We start from the raw sequence: 25,126 nt of genomic DNA, 5'->3' as shown, positions 1-25,126 counted from the left end.
CTTTTTACAAACAGGTGTTGTCACAAAGCAGCTTTACAGAAAAATCCGGGTCCGAGCCCCCATGACGTCGCCAATGGCGACAGTGGCAAGGAAAAACTCCCTAAGAGCAAGAGGAAGAAACCTTGAGAGGAACCAAGACTCAGAAGGGGAACCCATCCTCCTCTGGTCGACACCAGATAGCAAACAGCGTTAGTATAAAGGATTGTAGTACAAAACGGGAAAACAGGCAGAGCAATGGTTAATTGGATTAGTTTTAGTTTATGCAGCAGCAGCATCAGGAGGGTCAGTTCATGAGGGTGAGGTTTGCACAGCGTTGTACAGCATGAAACTCTATGGTGGTCAAGCCGGTCCAGAAGGCTGGCGAGCAGTGGGCACCCGATCAAGGCAGAAGAAGCAACAGCATCAGACACACAGGATGGGCGGCTGTTCAACTCGGCAAAGAAAGGAAACCACACAGAGAGTCAGTTCTGTGATGAGTGACTGATCACAGATTACAGTATTAACAGAGTGCAGTTACTAGAATGCATTGCTGTACTATATCAGTGTTTTTATTAAACTAACATGAAGTTTACAACAAAGTGCTCCTACCTCTGTGCTGCTGTAAGATAAAGTGGCATTTGGGTGGAATACACTCCGCTGTCTGAACACGGCCTTACAAAATGTTCTGCCAGTTGCAGTTGCACATTTCCACCAGAGAGGTCTCCAAATCCCCAAATCTTACGCAGTGCAGCTTTAAGATTAAGATAGTATAACTTTTGCAGCATGGCCTTGCTGGGATGCATTGTTAAGGGTGTAATTGCGAAGGTAGAGGTTGTGCACCTGCAGCCAGACTGACTACGCTAGCTGGCATTAGATAAAACCAGAAAAAAATATATGTTTGTTTCTCTGTTCTTAATGTTACCTGGATGTACTACCACACTGGCAAAACATCCACTGAGAAGAAAGGAGGTGTATAGACGCCCACGAGTCTTCATCATCTTCAACTGCACCGGTTAGTGAACAAGTGAACAAGATTGCCATGTTTGTGTTATGATATAGCATATATTCTATTCCTGTTTAGGAGTTTTATATATATATATATATATATATATATATATATATATAAAATATAATATAGATATATATATATTCATTTACTCTTAATGTTACTAAGAATGCACATGGTGGGTGATAACACTGATTTTCTGTTCATGCCAAGAAATAGCAAGACTAATACAGGTATTGATGCTTTTAAAAGGAGGAATTCTTTGTGATTTCTTTGGTAAAAACTAGTTATAAAAAACAGACATTAAAAATGATATTGGAAAGCATTTGTATTAGTATTACATAGTCCGTTTAGGGAAACAGCACCAAAAGATCTGCCATTATAGAGCATTCACTGCGTCTCCTGTGGCTATTTGTGCCTCTGTGTGTGGGTGAGGAGCAGAGGAGAGGGCAGTAGTTCCCGTTCCTTATATTTATTTGCTGTGATCGTTTTTTACCTTTTCACTATCTGGTGTATATTCAGTTTACTGCTGAAAGAAAACACCTGGTGTCGATGCTGCATTGTAAGGATTGATTCTCTAAAACAAACGTCAGGATCAGAAGTATCGAGATTTCAGTATGGACCCACACACCCCTGATGACCATCCCTATTTCTGAGCCAAACCAATCAGTGTAGTATATAATTAGAGCTCTGCAGAATCAAGAGTTTTAAAACATGAACTGAAACTTGACTGTATTAAACTGGAAAATGTGCTGTTGTGTTTCTGTCTTTGTGAGGTGTTTCCGTGGTATGAAACATGACATGATCAGTGAGAAACAGGGTCACGATCTCAAATCTGCTACATACACATGAAGTACAGCAACCTTTTTAAAAAAAATCTTACTCTTTTGAGTCGTCTTGATTATTTTACAGTTCACTATCAGAGCAGCCTGTCTTTCACAACTAGTGACGTTTGTTAGATGTGGCTAATGATACACTCTTAAAAAGAAGGTTCTTCAAGGGTTCTTTGGTAAAGAAAATGGCTCTATATACAACCATGGCCACTCAAAGAGCTCTTTGCATTGTGAAGTGGCTCTTCAGATTGATGGAAAGTGTGTTGTAGAACCCTAGAACTTTTAGTAGAACTGTTTGAAAAGGGTTCTGTATAGTGCCAAAAGGGTTCTTCTATTGTTACAATGTCAAGCTTGATGCTATATAGAACCCTTTTAAAAAGGTTTTATATAAAACCATAGTTAATACACTCAACATCAATCTGAAGAATGTATATTATAAGCAGAACCATGAACATTTAAGAACGCTTTGCATGATTAAATGGTTCTCTGCATGGTAAATGGGTTCTTCAGATTGATGGAGAATGTGTTGTAAATGGTTCTATTTAGCACCAAAATGGTTCTTCTATTATTACAATGCCAAGCTTGTAACAATAGAAGGACCCATTTTGGTGCTATGTAGAACCATTTTCAAAAAAGATTTTATATAGAACCAAAAATAACATGTTCTCCATCAAGCTGAAGAACGCTTTCACAATGCAAATTACCATTTGATCATGCAAAGGGTTCCTTGAGTGTTCATGGTTATATACAGAACCATTTTCTTTACTTAAGAACCCTTGAAGAACCATCTTGTTTTAAGAGTGTATGTTCAAAAAACGTTTGCGTGTTAATTCTAGGTTGTTTGTTCTCCAGCATTTATTCACTGGGTTTATTTGACTACGGACTCTTGGTTGAGAGGGCGGGGACTACGGACCTCCGTACTGCTATACTTCACTAATGAATGGATGTCTATTGGTGTCGTACTGTTTTTGACCTACTGTTTATTATGGTAGTACGCGGTTTTGAACGCAGCCTATGTGTGTGTGCAGGAAGTAGGGTTGAACAATTTTGGCAAAATATCTATAATATAAGTAGCCGTGGTCCACAACAGCTGGAAATATACACCACGACTTGTGCGAAAGCTGTGGCTCTTGTTTTATTACTATCGAACACTACAGTAGACTGACACACCCCTGCTAAAAAAGGGCCATTAGGATTAAAACCTAATGGTTTTGCTTTCTGTTGGGAAGTGGCTTCATAATTTTAGGAAACCAACCAATTAGGAACCAATTAGGAAACCAGCGAATGCATTTTGAATGAGCCACTGGTCACCTGTTAGACCATTTTATATTGTGATATCAATCCAGTAAAAAGCCAAAACACACTACAAAACCATCAGGAACAAACAGACACACTGGTTTATGTGGGTATTTTAAGCAGAGGCTAAAAAATTCACAGCCTTAGGTCAGCTAATGTTAGCTGTTACCATGTGGAGAGAGATTAATAGCTAGTTAGCTAAGTGAACTTAAAGGTTCAATTTATATAATATTTAGTCTAAAACATTAAAAAATGAACTAAAATTATCAACAGAATGTGAAGAAATAACAGTTTTGACTGTGTTAAATGTGTCTTTATATCAAGTCGCAGAAATATCTACTAAAGTTAGCATGCTAACCAGCTAGCAATGGCTCACCCTGCCTTGTAATACCACTTTGTACCTCAAGAGGCGATAGTGAGTCACCATAGCATCGAGTCTGCCATCAGTCCAACATGAGAGGATAAAGAAGTACTGCGGCCCAGAGGGTCCCGCCCCCAGTTGGACTGTTTAAGGAGAGATAGCCCAAAAAAAGGACAGTAAACATGTATTTGATGCATTTTTTAGAAGAGAACTGTAAAAAACATGCAGTAAATTAACAGCCAGTTTTCAACAGTATTATCCTGTTATACACAAAAAACAGCTCCTTACCGTAAAACAAATTGCAGCTGTAAATTTACAGCCGTTTTTACGGTATTATCATGTTATTCTTAAAAACAGTTATATCTTGTAAAACCTTAAAAATTTCTTGTAAATCATGGCTTAAGTTTTTTGGCAAGCAAACACCATCACCACTGTTTCACTGTTTCCCACTCCTGGCAAGCAAGTAAGTTCGGCAGCAAAGAAAAGAAGCGACATAAATAGCAGCAAAACGAGGGTCAACACAGATGTTGCTCTCCACCGCTGGAGCTCTCGGTGAGCAAAAGGATGAAGTTTGATGCAGAACTTGCAACATTTCTTCTAGATCAGTAAGGAATAAAGAAGGATGTGGGACCAGAGCTCGTTTACAAGGAGTCTGGCCTCTTCCTACTTTCCCCCGTTAGGACTGCAAAACAGCAGAGGGCGCCTGCGAGTGAGTCCTCAATGAATGGCGGTGAATTGAGCTAAATGGCTAAAAACGAGAAGTTAAAATAGTTTCTAATCACTCGCCCAGAACTTTTCTTTAATTTCAAAAAGTAGAAGTTTGAATTTCAGTAAAAAGCGAAGAAAACTCACCTGTATGTTTCCTTTTTTCTACAACAAATGGGTTTCTGGCAGCAGGACACTAACATCACTGCTACTGAGTGCTGATTGGTTGGCAAGCGGAGCAGCTGGTTGGCTGTTCGCACTCACTGACGTCATGAACATAAATGAGGCGCCATTTTGAACTCCTATAACTCGAGTTCAAAAGCTCTTAAAAATATAACAGCAGTGTTAAAATGTTGCTGTTCTGTGTTCAGGAAATGAATGTATTCTTTTACAAAGAGCCGAATACATGGTCACTTATACAAACACACACCTGTAGTAAAACACAATACATGAAACATTAGGCAACCTCTTCTGACTGCTAGCAGAAAGAGTCCAGACCTCAACGTCACTGAATGAGTTTGATTACTTCAGAAAATACTCAACCAGCTTCTACGACTGAACTTTGGAGGTGTGTCTGCAGATTCTTTGAGGAACTGAAAGTGAGTCTCCTGAAGAGAATCGAAGCTGGAATAAAGGTGTGAGTGAACACACTGAACACTGAAAAACATTATATTATATTTATTTATTTAGTTGTTGGGGCTCCTGTGTAATTTTCGGTTAAATACTGTATATATATTATTTTTTCCTGATGCTGAAAAATGAATAACTTGTAATTTATGGCAATTTTGACTGGGAATTACATAAACGAAGGGTGGTCTCTGACTTTTGCACTTCCACACCCCAGTGCCCTCACACACACACACACAAACACACACACACACTTGTGGTAAAGCATACTGCATGAAATGTGGAAACCCCAGCTGGCCGGTAGATGACGTGTGAGTGGTGGGGTATGACTGAACACTCTTCGCTGGTCACCTGGGTGGGTGGGCTGCTTTAAACTTATATGAAAGTTTCCGTGGAAACAGCGGGGGCACATGACCTGTTGTTGTGTCAACTTTCTGAGTGCAGGGCGGCCTTGCTGTTCAGCGGAGCGTCACGGAGGAGGGAGGAGGACGCTGCAGCTGCTCCTACTGCTGCAAAAGTGAAGGTGCCAGAAAAGAACCACTTTGGTTCCCTGAAAAAATAAATTGGTGGTTCTTTTTCATGTTAACACCTCATAATGGAAAGGTTCTGGGAAGAGCTTTGAAACTGGTCTTATAAGCATATAAGCGTTGTCGTGTTGGTTTTTACTGTGTGCTGTGCGCATCCTGACCAATCACAGTTTCAGATGAGCTTCTGTGGGTGTTTTGATGAGTCACAATATTGTAAGTATTGGAAATAATCCAACAAAAATAAATTATTTCGGTCAGATTTATTTTGCGCTGCAAAAAAATAGTATCTTGTCAAGTAAAATGATCTTAATTTGAGTCGTCATGTCTAATATTTCCCATTTTGAGCTGGTTGTGCACTGATTATGAGATTATCCAGCTGGTTTCTAGACATTTTTCACCTGTTTTAAGTGATTTTAGTTAATAAAATGATCTCACTATACTGGCAGATAATTTAACTGGTTTGAAGCACATTTCTTAAAATAAGCAACATTATTAGCCAACATAGTGAGATAATTTTACTTAATAGAATGACTTAAAACAAGTAAAAAATGTTGAATAAAAAAAATATTGAATATATTAACTAGATTTAAGATAATTTCACTTGACAAGATACTATTATTTGCAGTGTGGGTACCAAGTTACTGATGCACCAGTGTGTTTTAATGCATCACCAGTCATAGCGCAATCATAGTATACTGTAATATATAATGCAGCCCAATTGGGAACAAAAATGCACTGACCACAGTAAAAATAAGAGACAGATTTTATGAAATCATACAAATAAATAGCTCTATTGGATCCTACTCTGTGCATAAAGAAAGAAACCCAGCAGGTGAATGTGAGATCTATGTTTCAATGCATTCCCCTCTCTAGAAACCTGTTGAGATGCATAATAAACCTAAGATAGCACTGACCCCTAGTGTTAGACCTCAAAACAACTTCATCTACAGCTGAGGACCAAATACACTCTGTATGTCTTACATTTATTCACAGTATGAGCAGAATTACAGCAGACGAATGCCTAATAGGCCCATTTCAGTAGTTATATTTACTTTGCTAATGTTTGTTTACACTGATTGATGTAAACAAACATTGGTCCCCCGGCACCGCCCACATGATTAGTGTAACGCTCCCATGCCGTCATTCACAGCCTCCCTTCGCTGCTGGGCTCGACCTCCGCGGTAAGTCTAATGGCCCAGTGAGTGAATAAATGCAGCACTAATTAGAAAGGATGAGGTAACGTCCTGCAGCCAGTGGGTGCGACCTGGACCTCCGCACTGCAATCTAGTCTGCCACATCGCTCTAAACGAGAGGCTCGATAAAGACAGACATAACCTGATTACAGAGAGAAACGGTCAGCCTGCTGACCCGCCGGACAAAGCATTATACAGTCCACAGCTCGGGGGAGTGAAGAATGAATGGATGGTCCTTTAACTACTGTTCTAAATAATGTGTGAGTGGGAAGAACCTCATAACCGCATCATTAATGGTTATTCCAACTGAACGTTTTCCTAGAACTGGACATTCAAGACAAAATATCAAAGCCTTTACTTCAACATTTACATTTGTATTTTTCAACCACATTCTTAGAAATAAAAGTACCAAATGGGTTCTTTGATGCCATGGAACAACCAGTTTTGGTTCCTTAAAGAACCTTTCAATTGACGATTCTTTAAAGAACCATTTTTGCACACTGTTAAAAAAGGATGCCACAAAGGTTTCATTTGAGGGACACCACCTAACCACCACTTTTGGTTCTCTGAAGGTTTTAAGAACTTTCACATAATGTAAAGGTTCTATATCAATATAAGGGTTCGCCCCAGAACATTAACACGGGTTCTTCACACTCACACGTCACATTTACAAAGCTGGTTCTCTAAAGTACAATCTAAAGGTTTTTTTTTAGGGAAACCTAAAGCGGTTCTTCAGTGGCATTGCTCAAAGAACCATTTATTTTTGTGAGTGTAAACGAGATGTGAGCGTGTAAAGAACTTCCCCATAGTGTAACGGTTCCAGGAAGAACCTCTAAATTGGTAGATGCTCTTAAAAAAAAGTGTCCACAAAGGGTTCTTTGAGTGATGCCACAGAAGAACCACTTCAGGTTTCCTAAAAAAAAAAACATTTCAATAAATGGCTCTTTAGAGATTAGTGTGAGTGTGAAGAACCTTTTTAACGCTTAAAGTACCTCTACATACTGTAAAGTTTCTAGGAAGAACCTCTAAATTGGTAGATGTTCTTAAAAAAGGTTCTTTGAGTGATGCCACAGAAGAACCACTTCAGGTTTTCCCAAAAAACATTTCAAAAAATGGTTCTTTAGAGATTAGTGTGAGTACAAAGAATCTTTTTAAAGCTTAAAGAACCTCTACATAATGTAAAGGTTCTAGCAAAAGCCTCTAAATTGGTAGATGCTCTTAAAAAAGGCTGTAGAGGTTCTTTAAGTTTTGAAAAAGGTTCGTTACACTCACACTAATCTCTAAAGGACCATTTACTGAAATGTGTTTTTTTTTCTTAGGAAACCCTAAAGTGGTTCCCAGTTTAAAGAACCTTTTTGGAATCTTTCTTTTTAAGGGTCTAGAACATTATTACATTATGTAAAGTTCTTTAAACCTTTGAAATGTTCTTCACATTCGCAAATCTCTTTTTCAAACATGTTTCTTGGGCGGGGTCAAAGGTGGTTCTTCTAAGGCATCACCCATAGTAGAACCCTTAGTGGCACTTTGTTTTTGAGACAGTTTATATAAAGTAGCTGTTTTTGCTTTAAAGACTGTAAACTTGAGAATAACTGAGAACGTTTCTTCTCTTTCCACAAGGTTTTCCAAAACGTGCTCAGAGAAACACAACAACGGGGGCTGAACTACATTCTACATTTAGGAAGATTACATGTTTCTTAAGGCCTCTTTCTTCACTTCCTGCTTTGCGGTTGACTCACCATCTGCTGGGCCTCGTCAAGTCCTGCAGAGTTTAGGTGGTACACTGAAGATCTTCACGTCCAGCCAGTACTTCAACTCACCTTTCCCTTATTCCTTGCCAAAGGGATGCTGGACCAGAACTAGTACTACAGTGAAAATTCATGAACTAAATAAAGTCTTGGCTGGTTTTCTTTAATGCCACACCTTCCTTCTAACCCTAACCCTTACTTTTAATCCTGGACACAAACAAACACTATTATCATCCAAAATACAGGCTTCCAAAATAAGGCATTTATTTAGGCCGTGTATAAATACACATACAACATATAAATTAGGAATTTGTACAGACTGCCACTTATTTTCAGTTTTCTATACAATAATTACAATATATCTTACAATAAACATACATACTTACAAATAAAATATACATTCATCCAGTATGTACATGGCTGTGACGTCTGTATTCGATTGCTTGTTTTAGGCTGCCCTTTGGCTGCATCTTAAATTATATTGTGCTTGTTTCCTTATTTCAGCTACTGTTCTGCTTTTAAGTACCTAAAACAACTGAACTGAAACCATGAACTGTTCCTCATAGAGCTGGTGGCACAGACTTAAGCAACAACACATTAAAGCAGTCTTATTCACCGTTTGCTATGGCTGGCTGAAATAACACAAGTTCAGGCCTGTTTTTGATGGACGAGGTGCAAGAAACAAAAAGCGGGTCACTAACACAATCTGCTCTGACGAGGCCGGACTGAAAAAGCAGTAATGCATTGAACTTAGTTGGTATGAAATGTGTACATCAAATAAAATATACTACATCAACACATTCATTCAGTTTGTGTACTTTTGCCAACTGCTTGATGTAATAAACACTCTTATAACAAAAATCTGGAAAAAATGGTAAAAAGCCAGACAAAACCTGCTTATTAACAGTAACAGGATTTTCTCAATGATGGTTAAAATCTGTAAAATTACAGCCAATTAAGTTCTTTGAAATACTGCCTTTTACTGTAATTCAGCAATGTCACTGATTCAACTAGTTATTCTGACAGAATACAGTACTTTACCATCATGATTACAGTGTCTGTGAAATAAAGGTGATCATTAGTTTTTGTGAATTTACATGATTTTTCCGTAAATTAACAGCAGCAGTGTTAAAATCTATTTATGTATAATATCACACATATCACTGCTGTTAGACCAAAACCTCGTATCTCCAAAATGAGAACTTTACAATAGAAGGTAAAAACATACTTTACTTTTAATGTAAGTCAATGGAACCAGACTTCTTTCCAAGTAATTTTTGGCTGTTTCTTATCTACACACAATGTAAAAGCCAACAGGCATTTTCAAATTATCTCAAAAACTGGGAACTGGCAAAAATGGAGATATGAGGTTTTGTTCCGACAGCAGCGATATAATATATTTATGGCTTGTTTACATGAATGTAACCTGTTTTCTCCCCCAAAATAGGTGCTGACCATTAAATTTTACTATGATAGTGAAAATGCTTTTGTTTCACAGTGTACAAGAGGGGTCTAAAAGTTTGATGCCACATTGAAAATCTGGGATTTTATCCACTTAAACCTGAAAATAAACAACTCAAAGTTTTCAAATTAAGTAAGAGAAGAATAATTTTAAAGGTTATGCACTATTTCTAGGCCACTATTCAAATGTATAGCACATTTGTGACGATGACCTACAAAAAGGACAGATTATTATTGTTATTACGCTTTTTTGGCATCTTAAATCTTCCATTGAAGCTCGTATTCAGACAACTCTCAGGTAGATTTGATCTGCTCACCACAGGCCTTTGCACAAACTTGTGTAGGCTGTGTCTGCTCGAGTGCACCCTGTCATTTGTGTAAATTCAATGCATTACTTTTTTTAGTGCAAGGAGAAAGACCACCAGCATTGCAGGGAAACAGCTACTCTGACATTATAAACAAACCTTATGAATGACCCCTGCCTGAGAGACCCCGTCTCCATGGCAACAGGCAGTAGAGGTGCGTCTCCGGGGACAGGAGAGTGTGCATCTGCCTTGCTAACAGTTCCATATTTTCAAAAGCGGTAGATAGACATTATCATTCAAACTGCCCCATGTCAGCTGGGTCAACAGAGGTTTCACTTCACAGAAAATCCCACTAGCCAGCTCCTAACAACAGGATACCTGTCACCAAAGGGCCTGTAGTGGCCTGCACTGCTTTTGTCCTCTCCTATAAGATATCAGTGGGTTCATGCTGGCCTTATGAATGCTGAGGGAGTGTGGAAAAATGTGTGCTGTTTGGTGCTAAACCTGTTCTGACTGTTCACTACCCACGGACAACACCACCCGGGAGCCATGACATCACGGTGACTCTGAGTCAACACAGAACTAACACTTCAGCCCTGTGAGCTGTACTTTGCCATGAAGACATGAACGTTTTAAAGCTTCTAGGACACATTTTTCAATCTACATCTATGAATACAGCCAACAAGCCATGGGCTGTAAGAAATCAGTATAATGTGCATGCACTGCTTTCAAAAGGCACGAGTACCAATTAGAATTGTGTTAAAAAAAACTTTTCAACCTGAAAACAAAGCAGCAAATTGGCTTTTGAAGTTGGAATAAACCCTTTTTTACATCGATCTCCCTAATTAGCACAGAGTTACAGTACATGAAGGAGGATTTGTACCAACTAAACTTACAGTACTTCTTTTTTCCTGCATGAACAAATATTTAGGAGATACAGGAGAACATTTGTATTGCATTTAAAAATACTGCTCTCAAAAATAGATTCCTTGCAATTTTTTTAACCTATAATTCAGATGTTTTTTCCCTTTGTACCAGAAAAACAACGATTATTTTGAACTAAAACTCAACTGAGGCCACAAGATGCAAGATAACTTCAGTTGATGTTAGACAAATGTTTACCCCTGAGGCGTGTTCAAATAAGCTCTGAGGCGATCATGATTTACTCAGCGTCGATGTGCTTACAATGGACCCCTCGGCCAAGAGAGGTCCTTTGTGGACGTCCAAGACGTATGAGGCGATGGAGGTGAGTCCACGAATAGGCCAGGCGGGCAGAGACCAGGTCCAGAGAGGCAGCGCTGAATTCTGCCCACAAGTTGGATGGGACCATCTCCTTAACGAGCTTTGGCAAAGCCACGGATTCAGGCAGAAGTCCTGTGTCACCACCAAGAAGCAGATGGTGGAGAACCCTGGCCTGCAGACTGTCTCTCAAGCATCGTAGCAAGTCCTCCAGTCTCTCCACCAGGTGGCGCTCTTCCCAGGCCTCAGGGGGTGTTCTGAGCAGCAGACGTAGCCAGGCAGTTTTCAGGGCGTAGGAGGAGAGCACCCCCCTCCACTCAGACCCAGCTTGCTGGTCCAAAGTCTGGCCTCCTAGGTCTCGAACCTCCTTGAGCAGCTGAAGGCACTTCAGATGGCAGGAGTTAGCTGGGAGTTTGCTTTTGAGGAAGTCCAGCAATCTGTGCTCCTGCCTTGGGAAGTAAACCGTCCACACATCCTCCCCTTTCTGTGCTCCAGGGGCTGCAACCAGGAAGGCGTTGTCACCTAAGGGCAAAGCCGGGATTAACCGGACGCCCATGGAGATGTGGCAGCAAACGTAGTCTGAGCGAGGTGTGAGGTGCAGCTGGACTCGCTGGCCCTCATTGAGGGACAGGCTGAGGGAGCATCGCTGCTCAAACGGGTAACGAACAGCAGAGAGGCAGCGTTGGGAAGCGGAATAGAACCAACGGAGCACAGAATCCGGGCTTAGCCTGTAGACTCCTGCAGTGCCTTGCAAATGCAGAAAGGTGTCCGTGAATGCTTTGTGGCGCCTCGTCCACTCAGCTTTTCGGGGTGTCTCCAAAGTAACTAGAGGCATCCCTCCTTGGGTGGCAGCATAACTGCAAGGCTCAAGTTTAAGCCCACGAGGTAGGCGCAGGGGTACCAGGATATCGAAGCAGTCTGGGGAACCCACCTTGTGCTCTTCGTACGAGCTGCCAATTTGGACAGAGTCCCCACGAAAGGCCAGGGAGGACTCAGGGGGTACATCGGCCCGGCCCACCCTCACCAGTTCACTAACTAGCTTAGCCACGTGAGCTTTGCTGTGGCCTAGAACGTGTGGGGAAAGTCGCACATGCTTCTCAAAGTGATCTTCCAGCAGCTCCTTCTTAGGCACTGCAGGTTTACCAGCTGCTTCAGGGACCCTGTGGAAGCCCCGCTTGGCAGAGCCAGGCTGAGACGTGCAGTACCTAATGAAGAAGTAGCAGAGAGCAAAAGCCAAAACATACTTAAGCAGCAAGATGGCTCCAGGTCCCTGGTCAGAACAACCATCCCCTTTCTCCTCAGAGCCTCGCAGGATGAGGTGATGCAGCAGAAGCAAGGCGCTGAGAATGAATGTGACCAGAGGCCAGAACACCCTGAGGTTTAGTGTGTACACGCTCATCCTACTCTTCCGGTCCAGGCTTCTCAGCTTTCACAGTGGCAATGAGGGTTGCTAGCCCATGCTTAGCCAGCCTGCCAGCTGCTGAGGATGAAGTCAGGCTGATGTTCTCCTCAGTTACTGTAAGGTCTCCTTTCTGTAACTCTCTCCTACTCACTTCTAAACTCTTCCGTCCTGCGCAGCAAAGTTTATGCGGTGAACGTCTCTTCACGGAGGCCTCGTGCGACGAGGGCAGCTGGACTGAACCACTCAGGATGTTTGAAAATCCCCCCTCTTTGATGGGAAATGCTGGGCGAAAGAGACGAGCAGGCACTGACTGTGTGAGCTCAGAGGAAATGCCAAACTCTTGAGAGAGGAATTTCTGTTTGAAAAAAAGTGAGCTCAGAGCCACACTCCTCCCCTCACCCTTCCCCCCACCTCTTAAAGGCACATGCAAACTATACTGCTACAAGAGGTGACTTCTGGTGGTTTTACTTTATAGAGACCAGATGTTAAGAGCACATTATCACATTAAAACCCTCTTTTTTTGCCCAAACTACAGCTGCCTTTTTCATATATTGAACAATTTCATAACAAATAGACCAAGTTTGCAAATGGCCTAAAAATTCCCTAAAAAAGTAAAGATCATCTTTTCCTTGTTTCCATTTCAGACAAGCAAGGTTTTGTCAAGATTGCAATGATATGCAAAAACATAAAAACTCAAACTTCTGTGCAAAGGCAAACGGGAATGTGGATGACTGCACCGTGGATCAACCCACTAAAGAGTTAAGGTTGCAGCGCTGTACGTGGTTAGTGAGGGAGGACAAGGTAGGGTATTACTGTTTTTACACAACACACTGTCTCACATACTGAGAATTAATTACCAGGAATGACATCAGTGAGGGTGTGGCCATACTAAACTATACAACAACTCATTGAGCGAGAGACTGCAGGCCACACACACAGCCTGTGCCCTGTGAGGGCATGACTACAATAAGCTCCCAGTGCCTGTACTGACCTGCTAACAGTGCCTGCCCTCAGCCTGCACCCTGTTTGACCCAAAATACCTGAAAAAGAATCGACTCGCACAGCTGTTCTGACCTTGCACGGCGATGTAGAATTTTCATATCACCATAGTGCACAATAAAGCCATTTAGGATGTCTAGCTTATTCAAACACTCAGCAAACACTGATGTCACTGAGCACTTAGTGGTGACACTGTGGTGCTCTACATTGAGGACTGCTGTCATCTTCATTTGAAATTAGGCAAAGTAGCCGCAGAGTCGCTCCTGCCTTTCAAGTTCTCAACATAGAGCTGAACAATGTACTGTTGTTACTGGTTATCGTCAGATTAGCCTTTGCAATACTGATGTTGCAAAAAGACTTTTATTTTTAATTTAATTTTACATTTTTGTTTTGGAAATAATTTTGTAGATACTCACTAATTAAATGGAGTTGAAGTTTCAGTGGATGGTCCGGCCTTCTAGCTTAAAGAAAAAAAAATTAAATTTCTGCATAAATAAATGGTTAAGATGTGAACAAAGTCATTCACAGTGTTTAGATGTGAAATGCTGCGTTATCGAGAAACTCACCAAGTTAAAATTGTTCACAGTGGTGGTGATGGGAACCAGACATCAAAAGAGTTCAATGCCTCTGAAAACTCCCTCACATTCTTGGTAGAGAGGTGCGTGCAGGGTGTTATGAGGCAAAAGAGTACAGATGCGTCCACTACTGATGAGAATATTGGTTTGATCATTCATCAAAGAGTTTACTAACACTGAGATAAAAAAACATCACATTGATTTATCAGTCTACTCAGGCTTTAGCAGAGCTCAGTAACACTGAGATTAATAACTGACCATCCCATTGATTTATCAGTCCACTCAGGCTTTAGTAGGAACTTCAGTGTTTGTAAAAAAGCCGTTCAAAAGTTATATATTATTAAACGGTTAAATCGTTCAGAGTGGTTTGGTGTGAAATGCTCTGTTCTAGAGAAATTTACTGAATCAGAATTGTTCACAGCGGTGGTGATAGGAACCAGATGTCCACCTCTAAAAGCTCCCTCAGAGAAAGTTACTACATGAACAGTTATGAATACACTGCCTGATGTCTGAGACACTGATTGTGATAGTTTTCTGGCAAAGTTTTGGCCTACAACATCTTGTTAATCTCTTTATTTTTATCCATTCGTGGTGGATGGGTATATGCAGGGCGTTGTAAAGCAAAACTGCCCCCAAAGAAAACATACTTCTTCTGATTTCTCTCATTTTACCAACATCAACATTACTAAAAAACTCAGAAGTTCACTGGTGGTTTTGGATGGTAAATAAAACAGCTATTTTTGTGTTGTAGACGTGGTGACCCCTGGTTCCCATCACCACCACTGTAAAGAAATCAGAGCTAGTAAGTTTCTACAGTGCACCATTTCATATCAACCCACTCTGAATGACTTTGTTTACATCGCAATGATGGAATTATGAACAAAATTCAGAAAATAGGTGACCAACTGAGAGGAAAGACCACAGATGTCCTCAACACAAAGAACACCTGGGGTCCCACAAACCCCCTGACCTTGCCAGAGGACACTCTCAGAGGGAGACTGCTCAATATGGAGCACCGAGCGCCACTCCAGTAACAATATGAAAGGTCTGGAGGGGCTTAGGTCACCAGCAGAGCAGCTGCCTGAGGAAGGAAGTGGTATTTATTCTAAGGTTGAGATAGAGAGCTTGAAAAGGCTAAAAGCAGACGCTCCTGCAGCTGCGATTCTGCCGAGCTCCTATCACCTCCTTATCAAACTCTCCGAGCTATTCTGGCCCACTCTTAAAATAGCCTGGGTCTTTTTAAAGGCTTCAACAATACAGCTATCAAATACATGTCACTAATATTACCCAGCACATTCACTGTTTCCTTAATGTAGTGTCTGATTCAGCTTTAGCTTCTGAGGAAGAATCATGTGGTGAGCATGTTGCTCAGGGCAAAGAAAGGCAGACGATCAGACACAGTCTCATGATCACACGATCCGCCGATGGCCTGTGGTGTTTCTGTCATCAATACAGAGTCATACATGTAAGAACTTAATCCAGGAGTGGAACAAACTAACTATTCCTGTAGCCGACAGTGGCTTTATAGAATTAATGAGTTATCTCGATTAGCAGTTTGAGTCTATTCAAATCTAACAACCGATCAAATCATCAGTTTTCATGGATTTATTTCTCATTGTCACTCTGATATGCGTCTAACGGCATTAACTGGTTTTCAGTGGTAAATCTAATCACTTACGTTCATCGACTGACTCATTTCTTTTCTTTTTTCACCATTCACTATTTTACATTCACTGTCAATTCTTTGTTCTTTATTAGGGGCCCAATATTCTTCTTATCATTATTAATTTACTGCCTTAAAACGAATCAATTAAGTTGTACAGGCATGAACGTTGGTTAATAGGTACTGCTTCCTTCCTCGCACAAGCTCAGTCAGATCTACCAGTTGGTGGCGCTATATAAGTGTTTTGGTCTATATCTCCTGCCCCGTATATTGTAGAGACACAAATCTGATGTCAGAAGAATCCAAAGAGACTGAACTTCAATAACTATTTAAATAAAATGCTGGACTTTCCTCATGATGTAGTTGCCAGATGCAGCTGCATTGCTAGGTGGCGCTATAACAAGCAATAAAATGTTGTACAATGAAAGGATGTCTGATTGATGTGAAACTTTTCATGCTACTACTGTGTGCTGTCCTGGCTCAGGTTCTATGAGGCTGATAAAGCATTGCTGTCATCAGCCAATCAGATTTCAGCCAGTGTTTGACAGCCTTAGAACTGGCCAATAACTACAAAACATTTCTATGTATATATGAAACTTACTGGCATGTGGCCTAGTGGAGAGATTATAGCCATAATAGTAGTTTTAGCTGGTGCCCAAACGTCCAGGAAATCTTCAGTCCAGATGCCTTGAGTTCCACAGATATGTATGGCTGCTGGCTATATTTTGAAATTGAAGATAGTGGCATCTGATTGGTTACAATAGCTATCATCACTTGTCTGTCACCAGAAAGTGGCATCTAACCTTTATGCTGGCCAAATGATCTGACTCTCAGACAAAGCCCAGTGAAGCACAATACAGGATAGCCAATCGGAACAGAGCTCATTTACATGTATCACTAAACTGTACTGAACACCACTTCTCCAGGACCGCAGTTTACCACCCCTGCATTAAACACGCCAGACGTCTGGTTCCTATCACCACCACCATAAGTTTCTCAAGAGCATTTCACACCAAACCACACTGAATGACTCTGTTTACATCTTTAATAATTTAATTATGCAGGTGAATTTTTTATCATAAAATCAGAGGAATGCTAATTGAGGTTAAGGTTGTACTTCAAGTGTTTACCTATACATTTTGGTAAAAGTTTGACCTCTCAGGTCCGGCCTACACTGTTGTTTCGTTCTGATAAACTAGTTGTGCATTTTCCAAATGCACAAGAATTCTTGTTTGGTTTCCTGTGTGATTTTTCTTTGAAGTTCTATGAGGCTGTGATTCACTAGAAAAGAACTGGCCCTCAGTGAGGATGGGTGATTCCATAGTGGTGATTTTATGCCTCTAGGCAGTACTGTATCACTTGGAATTCAGCTGAAGCGATGTGGCCCTGTGGTGCTTAACCCTTGAAAATTTGGTTCTTTAAAGGATCTTTAAAGTGGTTATACGGCCATATGCAAAAGTTTGGGCACCCCTAGTTTATGTGGTTTGCTGACTTTTGCATTATGGTTGTTTTGGTAGTGACAAAATGGAATGTTCAATTATTTGCTTTAATAAACTAAAACATAATTAAGGTATAGAGTAAAAAGTAAAAGGATTTTAGTCTGAAGTCCAAGTCAGGTAAAAGTCTGAAATGGGAACTCTGGTGTTTACATCAAATATGCCTTAATAAATCATTATTTTCTTTTAATAGGCCCATATCCTACTTTCTTGTATTTAATTTCTCCCCCTGAACTCTCCTTATTCATTAGAATTAAACTTTAAGACTATGTTAAGATATATGTAAATGAGCTTTGTTCTGATTGGCTGTCATGTTTTGCACTTTATTCATAAAGCAGCCCAGGCTGAAACACTCCTTATAACTTCAGTCTGAATGGGCGGAGCTAAACTGCTGCAGGTTGAACAGGTGGATATATGTGAATACGCTGGCTTTCGTGACATCACAAAGACAGTGAAACACACACACACACAACACACACACACACACATATACACACACACACACACACACACACACACACATACACACACACACACACACACACACAACACACACACATACACACACACACACACACACACACACACACACACACACACACACACACACACACACACACACACACACACACATATATATATATATATATATATATATATAGGCAAAGCTAAACTACTGCAGGCTGAATGAATAGGTGGACGTGTGTAAATGAAACAATGAACAGAAGCCTTTTTGCTGAGGGCGCTCAGTCTGATAAGTACAGAGTCAGTATATGTAAAGCTAGTACATTTCCTTAAGCTGCCTCATGTGACTCATGTTGATGGGTCAGCATCCTCTGACACATCAGCCTCCATTTCCAGGCGACAGAACACAATAGACAAACAGCAGTGGAGTCCGGAGTGAGTTTCAAATACAAATCAGCCTATTTTTCCCAGGAAATCAAATAACCATAAGGCAAAATCTACAGCCACAGTGAACGATGCAGGAAAATGTTCAGTTAAAGGGCTCATATCCTGCATTTTTCCTGGACTGTATTCTTTCCCTGAACTCCACTTACAATATTTGTGTGACTTATTTATCAAAAACAACAATAATTCACTTTTACACACCCATTTTCCAGCTTCTCTTTACCCCTTACAATGAAACAGGCTGTTATTGTTCCTGTGCCTTTAAGACTGATATATGTAAATGAGCTCTGTTCTGATTCGCTGCCCTGTATTACACCTCAGTGAAAAAGCACTGAGAGACAATACACTCCTTATGGCTTCAGTGTGAGTGGGTGGGGATAAACAGCTGTAGGCTGAATAGGTTGATATATGTACATGTTTTTTAAGACATCACAAAAACAGTGAAGCCAAAATCGGCTGCTGGTGCAGCTTAGTGTCCATAGTTGGACTGTATGGATGAGCAGTAAACGGTATGTGTTGATGATTTAACCATCTTTACTCACTACATGAACCTGAGGAACATTTTAACAGGATATGGGCCCTTTAACAAACACATGGCCACAAGTGGACCCTCTAAGTTAGCCAAAGCTGGGACTTTGCTGTGCAGACATGTGTAGGCTTTTGTTTGTGTGGCAACACCTCCAACACAGTCTGCCACCATTAGGAGTGCAGTCTAGAAACAAGAAAGCATAATGGTTAAGATCCTTTTAGAAGGTCAGACAGTTTACAGGTCCATTAACCTGTCCATTACATGGTCCAGTCTAAGGTGCTATTATTTGTTTTAAAGCTCTAAAAGGCCTCACATCCTTCCATATCACTGAAACACACTGTTCTACATCAGCATTCTGATGTAGATTTATATTTTAGGCATGTAAATATAGCCATTGTGTGTTTGGGTCATGTCTGCATTTGTCTGGTAAACTGATGTTTTATATGGTATGTTCTCAAAGGGGAATTCCATTGATATTTTAAAATTTCACAGCGGTGGTGATAGGAACCAGACATCATAAAACATAAAAAATTTAATGCCTCTAAAAGCTCCCTCACAGAAAATTAGTCACAAATACAGTTTTTTGTTGTCTGCGATATACAACCCCATTTCCAAAAAAGTTGGGACGCTGTGCGAAATGTAAATAAAAGCAAAATGCAATGATGTGCAAATCATTTAAACCCTATATTTCATTCAGAATAGTACAAAGACAGCACATCAAATGTTGAAACTGAGAAATGTTGTTGTTTTTTGAAAAATATATGCCCATTTGAATTTGACGCCAACAACATGTTTCAAAAAAGTTGAACATCAACATTTAATATAAACCCCCAGAGGACACCTGTAGGTTCTCTGGTGGTTTTGGATAGTAAATAAAGTGGCTATATTTGTGTTGTAGACATGGTGACCCCTGGTTCCCATCACCACCACTGTAAAGATATCTGAGTCACTACCCACTCTGAGTCTCTCTAACTCCTCCGAATGACTGTTACATCTCTAGAACGAAATTATGCAGAAATTTTGAAAAATTTGTGGAATTACCCTTCATTCCGACTGGTGACCTGTCCAGGGTGTATCCTGCCTTCCACCCAATGACTGCTGGGATAGGCTCCAGCTCCCCCCCGTGACCCAGAAGGAGAAGCGGCTTAGAAGATGTGTGTATGTGTACCCTTCCATTCCATTTCTTAAATTAGCATATTTTTCTACATTGCTTATCTGTGTCACGTTTACATTTTGCGTGTATATTAATGTTTATACAGGATATTCTTAACGATGACTTTGGTTGACTGTTTGTGTCGTAAAGGGTCCATTGTCACGCTTCCCGGCTCTTTTAGACTATTAAACTCTAAATAATTAAACTCGAGCTATCTTACGAACTCCAACTCCCAAGATGCATAAGTCAGTCATGTGACCCAGCCAACCAATCTTCCATCAGTCATCAGATCTCGATTTAATTGTTGTCACCTGTTACCTCTTCTTACAGAGCCCCACTAGTGACATCTTGTATAAATAAAAATATTGTGTGGCCATGATTTAGTAAGATTCTAATATGTGGCCATGACATTAAGGCGTGATCTTGTTTCCACGCCTTAGTTAGTCTTAATGATCTCATTTTCACGCCTTACTAAGGTGTGGCCACGACTTAATTATCTCATTTCCACACCTTACTAAGGCGTGGCCATGGCTTAATTATACTTAATTACTTTATTAATTACCTGTCTGTATGTTTGTTTTATTCGATGTAAAGTATTGGCTCTGTTTTGCCAGTCTGTACTGAGCCTTTCTCATTTCAGCAGCCTATTTCAAATTTATTGTTTCTGTGATGTCACGAAAAACTCATTTACATATATCTACTTATTCAGCCTACAGCAGTTTAGCCCCGCCCACTCACACTGTAGTTATAAGGAGTGTTTCAGCTTGGACCGCTTTTTGAATGAAGCACAATAAAGAGCAGCCAATGAGAACAGAGCTTATTTACATACAGTTGTCTGCTAAAGTTTTAACTGGTGCATTTTCTAAGTGAAAATGAGTTAATTCTACAGAGAACTCACTTAAATATGGATTTTTTCTCCAATGTTCAGTGCACAGTTTCTATTTATTTGCTGAATTTAGCTTTTTGGAAAAGACAAAACGAAACAGAACTTTTGCACAGGCCACATTTTATGTTTTATTCATTAAATTCAGCAAACAGTAAGCAGTAAATGTGCATTAAAATGTGCAGAAGTGTGTTTCTCTGTAGGGGATGTGTCACTAATTTACACTTAGAAAATCAACAAAAACATGTCACTTGATCAGAGTTCCCTAAACCTTCGCGTATGGCTGTATATCTGTCTTAAAGGCACAGAAACAATAAAGAGATGTTGGAAAATGGCATTTAAAAATGATTTATGACTGTTTCTGGTACATGAAACCACAGATATGTTATGTAAAAAGTGAAAAGTGTGTGTATAAGTGGACCTCAGGGGGAAAAATAAAAAAAAATAAAGTATGAGAAAGATGTGGGACATGGGCCCTTTAAATGGGCTTTCTAAATAAAATGTACTTGTTTACTACTTACAATAGATTCTCACTTTGTACTTCACTTCTCTGTCTCGCTTCGGACAGCAGAACTTCACAACTTTACCGGACTGTTTATGCGAACTCTAGGAAGTATAAGTAAACAGATCCGATGCACAAGACCAAACCGTTAGTTACACTCTGATTGCATCAGTCAGACTCTCTCTGGCTGTACAGGAGCTACGCCCCCTTTCATACACTGCCAAACCCAGCAGGCCTCCAGCGACTGAAGTATCTACTGCAGTCATCTACTGCAAAGAGGCTCACTAACTCAGTGATTCACATAACCACAAACTATTAGACTCTTTTCAGTTCGCAGCTGGTACAAAGCTTCCTCACAGCCGTTCCTCAACACACCAGAGCATGTATAAAGTGTTTGCTACAGAGTGGAAAAACCATGTGGAGTGAATGAATAGGTAGCTTCTGTGGGGTTTGTGCAGAACTGCTCGGAGCGCTTGGCTGCGGATGCTGGGCCGAGCCCTCTGGAGACGGCACGCTGGCTGTGGGATCTGGAGCTGGCACTGAGATTAGGTCATGGGAACTGAGAGGGGACAGAGTCTTTCCTCCCAGACCTCACAGCCAGCTGTTCCTTACGCTTATGTTATAGCCATTACTGTATAACAGACACTATAGACTGAGCTGCGCTCTGATACTGACGCTTAACCCCTTCAAGGCTTATTACATACTAAGGCTTATTATTCAGTAACTACAGGGACTTCAGTGCAAACTGGCTGAGCTATTCTTAGGTTATAGAAGTGTATAATAAAACGTTGGGCCTGCTGGAAGCCCTGGACATTGAATCGGTTAAATGACTTGAAAAATTCAGAGTTAAACAATAGTTAGCACCAATTTTTAGAGCTACACACTTAAAAAGATGACTCTTCAAGGGTTCTTCAGTAAAGAAAATGGTTCTACATAGAACCAAGAACACTCAAAGAACCTTTTGCATGATTAAAGGGCTCTTTGCATCATGAAAGGGTTCTTTAGATTAATGGAAAATGTGCTGTAGATGGTTTTATACAGAACCTTTTTTGAATAGGGTTCTATATAACAGCAAAAGATTGACATCGTAACAATAGAGGAACCCTTTTTGGTGCTATATAGGACCCTTTTCAAGAAGTTTCTATATAGAACCATCAACAGCACATTCTCTATCAATTTGAAGAAGAATTATTTAATGATGTAAAGAACCCTTTAATCATGCAAAGCGTTCTTTGCGTGTTCATGGTTCTGTAAAGAACCATCATTTTTAAGAGTGTAGGTAAGTTGCTCCATGCCCTCATGCACCTCATGCATGCTGTACACCCTCCATAGGCTTATAGATTTATGGATAAATTTTGTTCAGTTCTGTTTTTACCATTTTGTACAATACAATTATTTTAATTATCAGTTGTTGAATATGGTTCTTGTTGCACTGCAGAATAATAAGTCATTCTTAACTTACAAAATATGTTTTCTTAAGCATCTAAATATTCATCTATTTATTTAGCTTTTACCAAAATAAAATATATTTAATATATAAACCTAGAATTGTGTAAATATCAGTATTTATAGGCACCTATGGAGCAGTTAGGCAAGATAAAGGTGGAACGGGAAATTTAGCTAGCTACCAAGACATGAGCAAACGACTAGCAATTTTTTAAGCTTCTTATGAAGAAAAGGACCATAATACATTCAAACTACATTAAACTAAGATAATACAGTGGTCATCGTAACGTTTTAACAGAGAAAATTCTCACATTTGTGGGTTTCTTTGGTCGCTTGTGCAGCTGTTTTGCTGTTTGGAGTGTGACTCTGTAAAACCTCTGTTTGGAGGGCCATGTAGGCCTAACACTTCACCCTACCCCTCTATCTCAACAAGAATCAGGACACCCTACCCCTAGGCATGCATGTGCAAAACAGAGGGGTAAGGGCTAAGTGGTAGAGGCAAGGGGTGAAATGGGATCGGGCCAAAGTTAGTATCAGTATCAGTACTCAGGAATCGCTAGTGAGTTAAAAACCATTGTTACATGGATAAAAGCATCTTTACGAATGCAGATCTCTGTACATTTGTCCATGACGACCATACATTTTGTAATGTTTTCACTGGCAGTGGAGAGTTTAGATCTGATGTGATCCGATGTGAGCCATATTAAAACTCAGGAGACTCGTGTAGGTTCACTGGTGGTTTTGGATAGTAAATAAAATGGCTATATCTGTGTTGTAGTCATGGTGACCCCTGGTTCCTATCACCACCACTGTATAGAAATCAGAATCTCTAAGTTTCTCTACAAGGAAAGATTTCACATCAAACCACTCTGAACATCTACATGAATTGTGGAGGTCATTTTGCAAGTATTTATTTACGCAAATTATTTTGGAGAATTTGTGAAATCCCCTTTAATTGATGTAGAAACACTGCGTTAAGTGGAGGATCTTCACATTCTCTCAATCAAAAGTGCTTCTTCTTTTAATTACATATTTTGTTGTATTTTATTTACAGAAAGAGAGATTTGCTGTCAATGAATCAAAAAAAACAAACAGCTTAGTATTCATAATACACCCAAAAGACTTAGAGACACACGATAGTCTGGATTTTCATTTTCTCAAATTACACTCTTCATATTTTCTTTCTACAGACTAACTTGACAAACTGCTTGAGTTTTTTAGAATAAGAAAGATCTGCGCATGAAAACAGTATTTAAAGACTTTCAAGAGCTTTTAAAGGTTTACAGAGCTCTGGATTTTGGTAGGAATCCTCCAGGGTTGGTGCCAAGCGACTGGTGTGTTCTGACTCCCTCATTGTGGTCTGAGTTGGTCTAACAGTGCTATGTCCACAGGATTAGCTCTGAGTTTAACCACAAGCACAAGTTCAGTTATTAGAACAGCTCTTACTGCAGAGCTGAACACTAAACTGAGCGCAGTTCTTCAGTAAGGCTTTGAAATAAAGCTTGTTCGTACTGCCCTCTTGTGTTACAAAACAGGAACAACAGCTACAGTTCTCTTTCATTAGCAGTTAGCATTGTGGAAGATCACAAATCTTCAAACTAGAAAAATGGACAATTGTGAAGCCCTGGAGAGGACGGGGGTGAAAATAAACATTATTTTGAGGGAACATTTTGCAATTTGTTTGGACATTTTCTTTTATTCGTGGTCACAATTTTTAAATTCGTTCCCACGATCAGCAATTCGTTCTCTCATTTTCTTTCACTCTTTCTTTTTTCTAATTTGTGCACACACAAATTAATATAGTGATCATGGGCCAGTTTATTACTCCATTAACCAGCATACACGTAACCAGTATACACGAGGAACAGGCCGCGTCCAAACGGTCATCTGTGTTCATTTAACATGAACTAAAGAAAACGGGGTTATGATCAGCGGCCGAACATGAAACCTGCTGAGATCCGCCCTCACAGCTCGACTCCAGCCATGATTCTGTTTATTAAACGTAAAATCTGCTGCGTATATTTTATTATTTTGACAGTGCCTGTCAGACAGTTTAGTTAACAGGTGTCGCCCACAGATTACAGTTTACCCGTTTATACAGCCTAGTTTAGCTGCTGTTCTGGAGATAAACGGTCAAACGGTCGCTCTTTTCCTCTCTCTCTCTCTCTCTCTCTCTCTCTCTCTCTCTCTCTCTCTACTCCTCCTCCTCTCTCTTCCTTCCCCTCTCTCTCTCTCTCTCTCTCTCTCTCTCTCTCTCTCTCTCTCTCTACTCCTCCTCCTCTCTCTTCCTTC

At 40.2% G+C, this 25,126-nt stretch overlaps 1 protein-coding gene across 1 annotated transcript; it reads right to left on the bottom strand.

The window, feature by feature from the left end:
• Positions 1-10,207: 10,207 nt before the first annotated feature.
• On the bottom strand, positions 10,208-13,004 carry LOC118821829 (inositol 1,4,5-trisphosphate receptor-interacting protein-like 2). The gene has a single exon (XM_036590565.1). The coding sequence runs from the start codon at positions 12,674-12,676 to the stop codon at positions 11,201-11,203; it is 1,476 nt and encodes a 491-aa protein (XP_036446458.1). The 5' UTR covers positions 12,677-13,004; the 3' UTR covers positions 10,208-11,200.
• Positions 13,005-25,126: the final 12,122 nt, after the last annotated feature.

Source organism: Colossoma macropomum, unplaced genomic scaffold, assembly GCF_904425465.1.
Source record: "Colossoma macropomum unplaced genomic scaffold, Colossoma_macropomum, whole genome shotgun sequence".
Lineage (NCBI taxonomy): Eukaryota > Metazoa > Chordata > Actinopteri > Characiformes > Serrasalmidae > Colossoma > Colossoma macropomum.
The sequence above is the reverse complement of the archived record's forward strand: the minus strand, read 5'-3'. Positions and strand labels throughout refer to the sequence as shown.

Excerpts from the sequence above, each read along its gene's own strand:
- LOC118821829 (XM_036590565.1), bottom strand. The coding sequence starts at position 12,676 with ATGAGCGTGTACACACTAAACCTCAGGGTGTTCTGGCCTCTGGTCACA.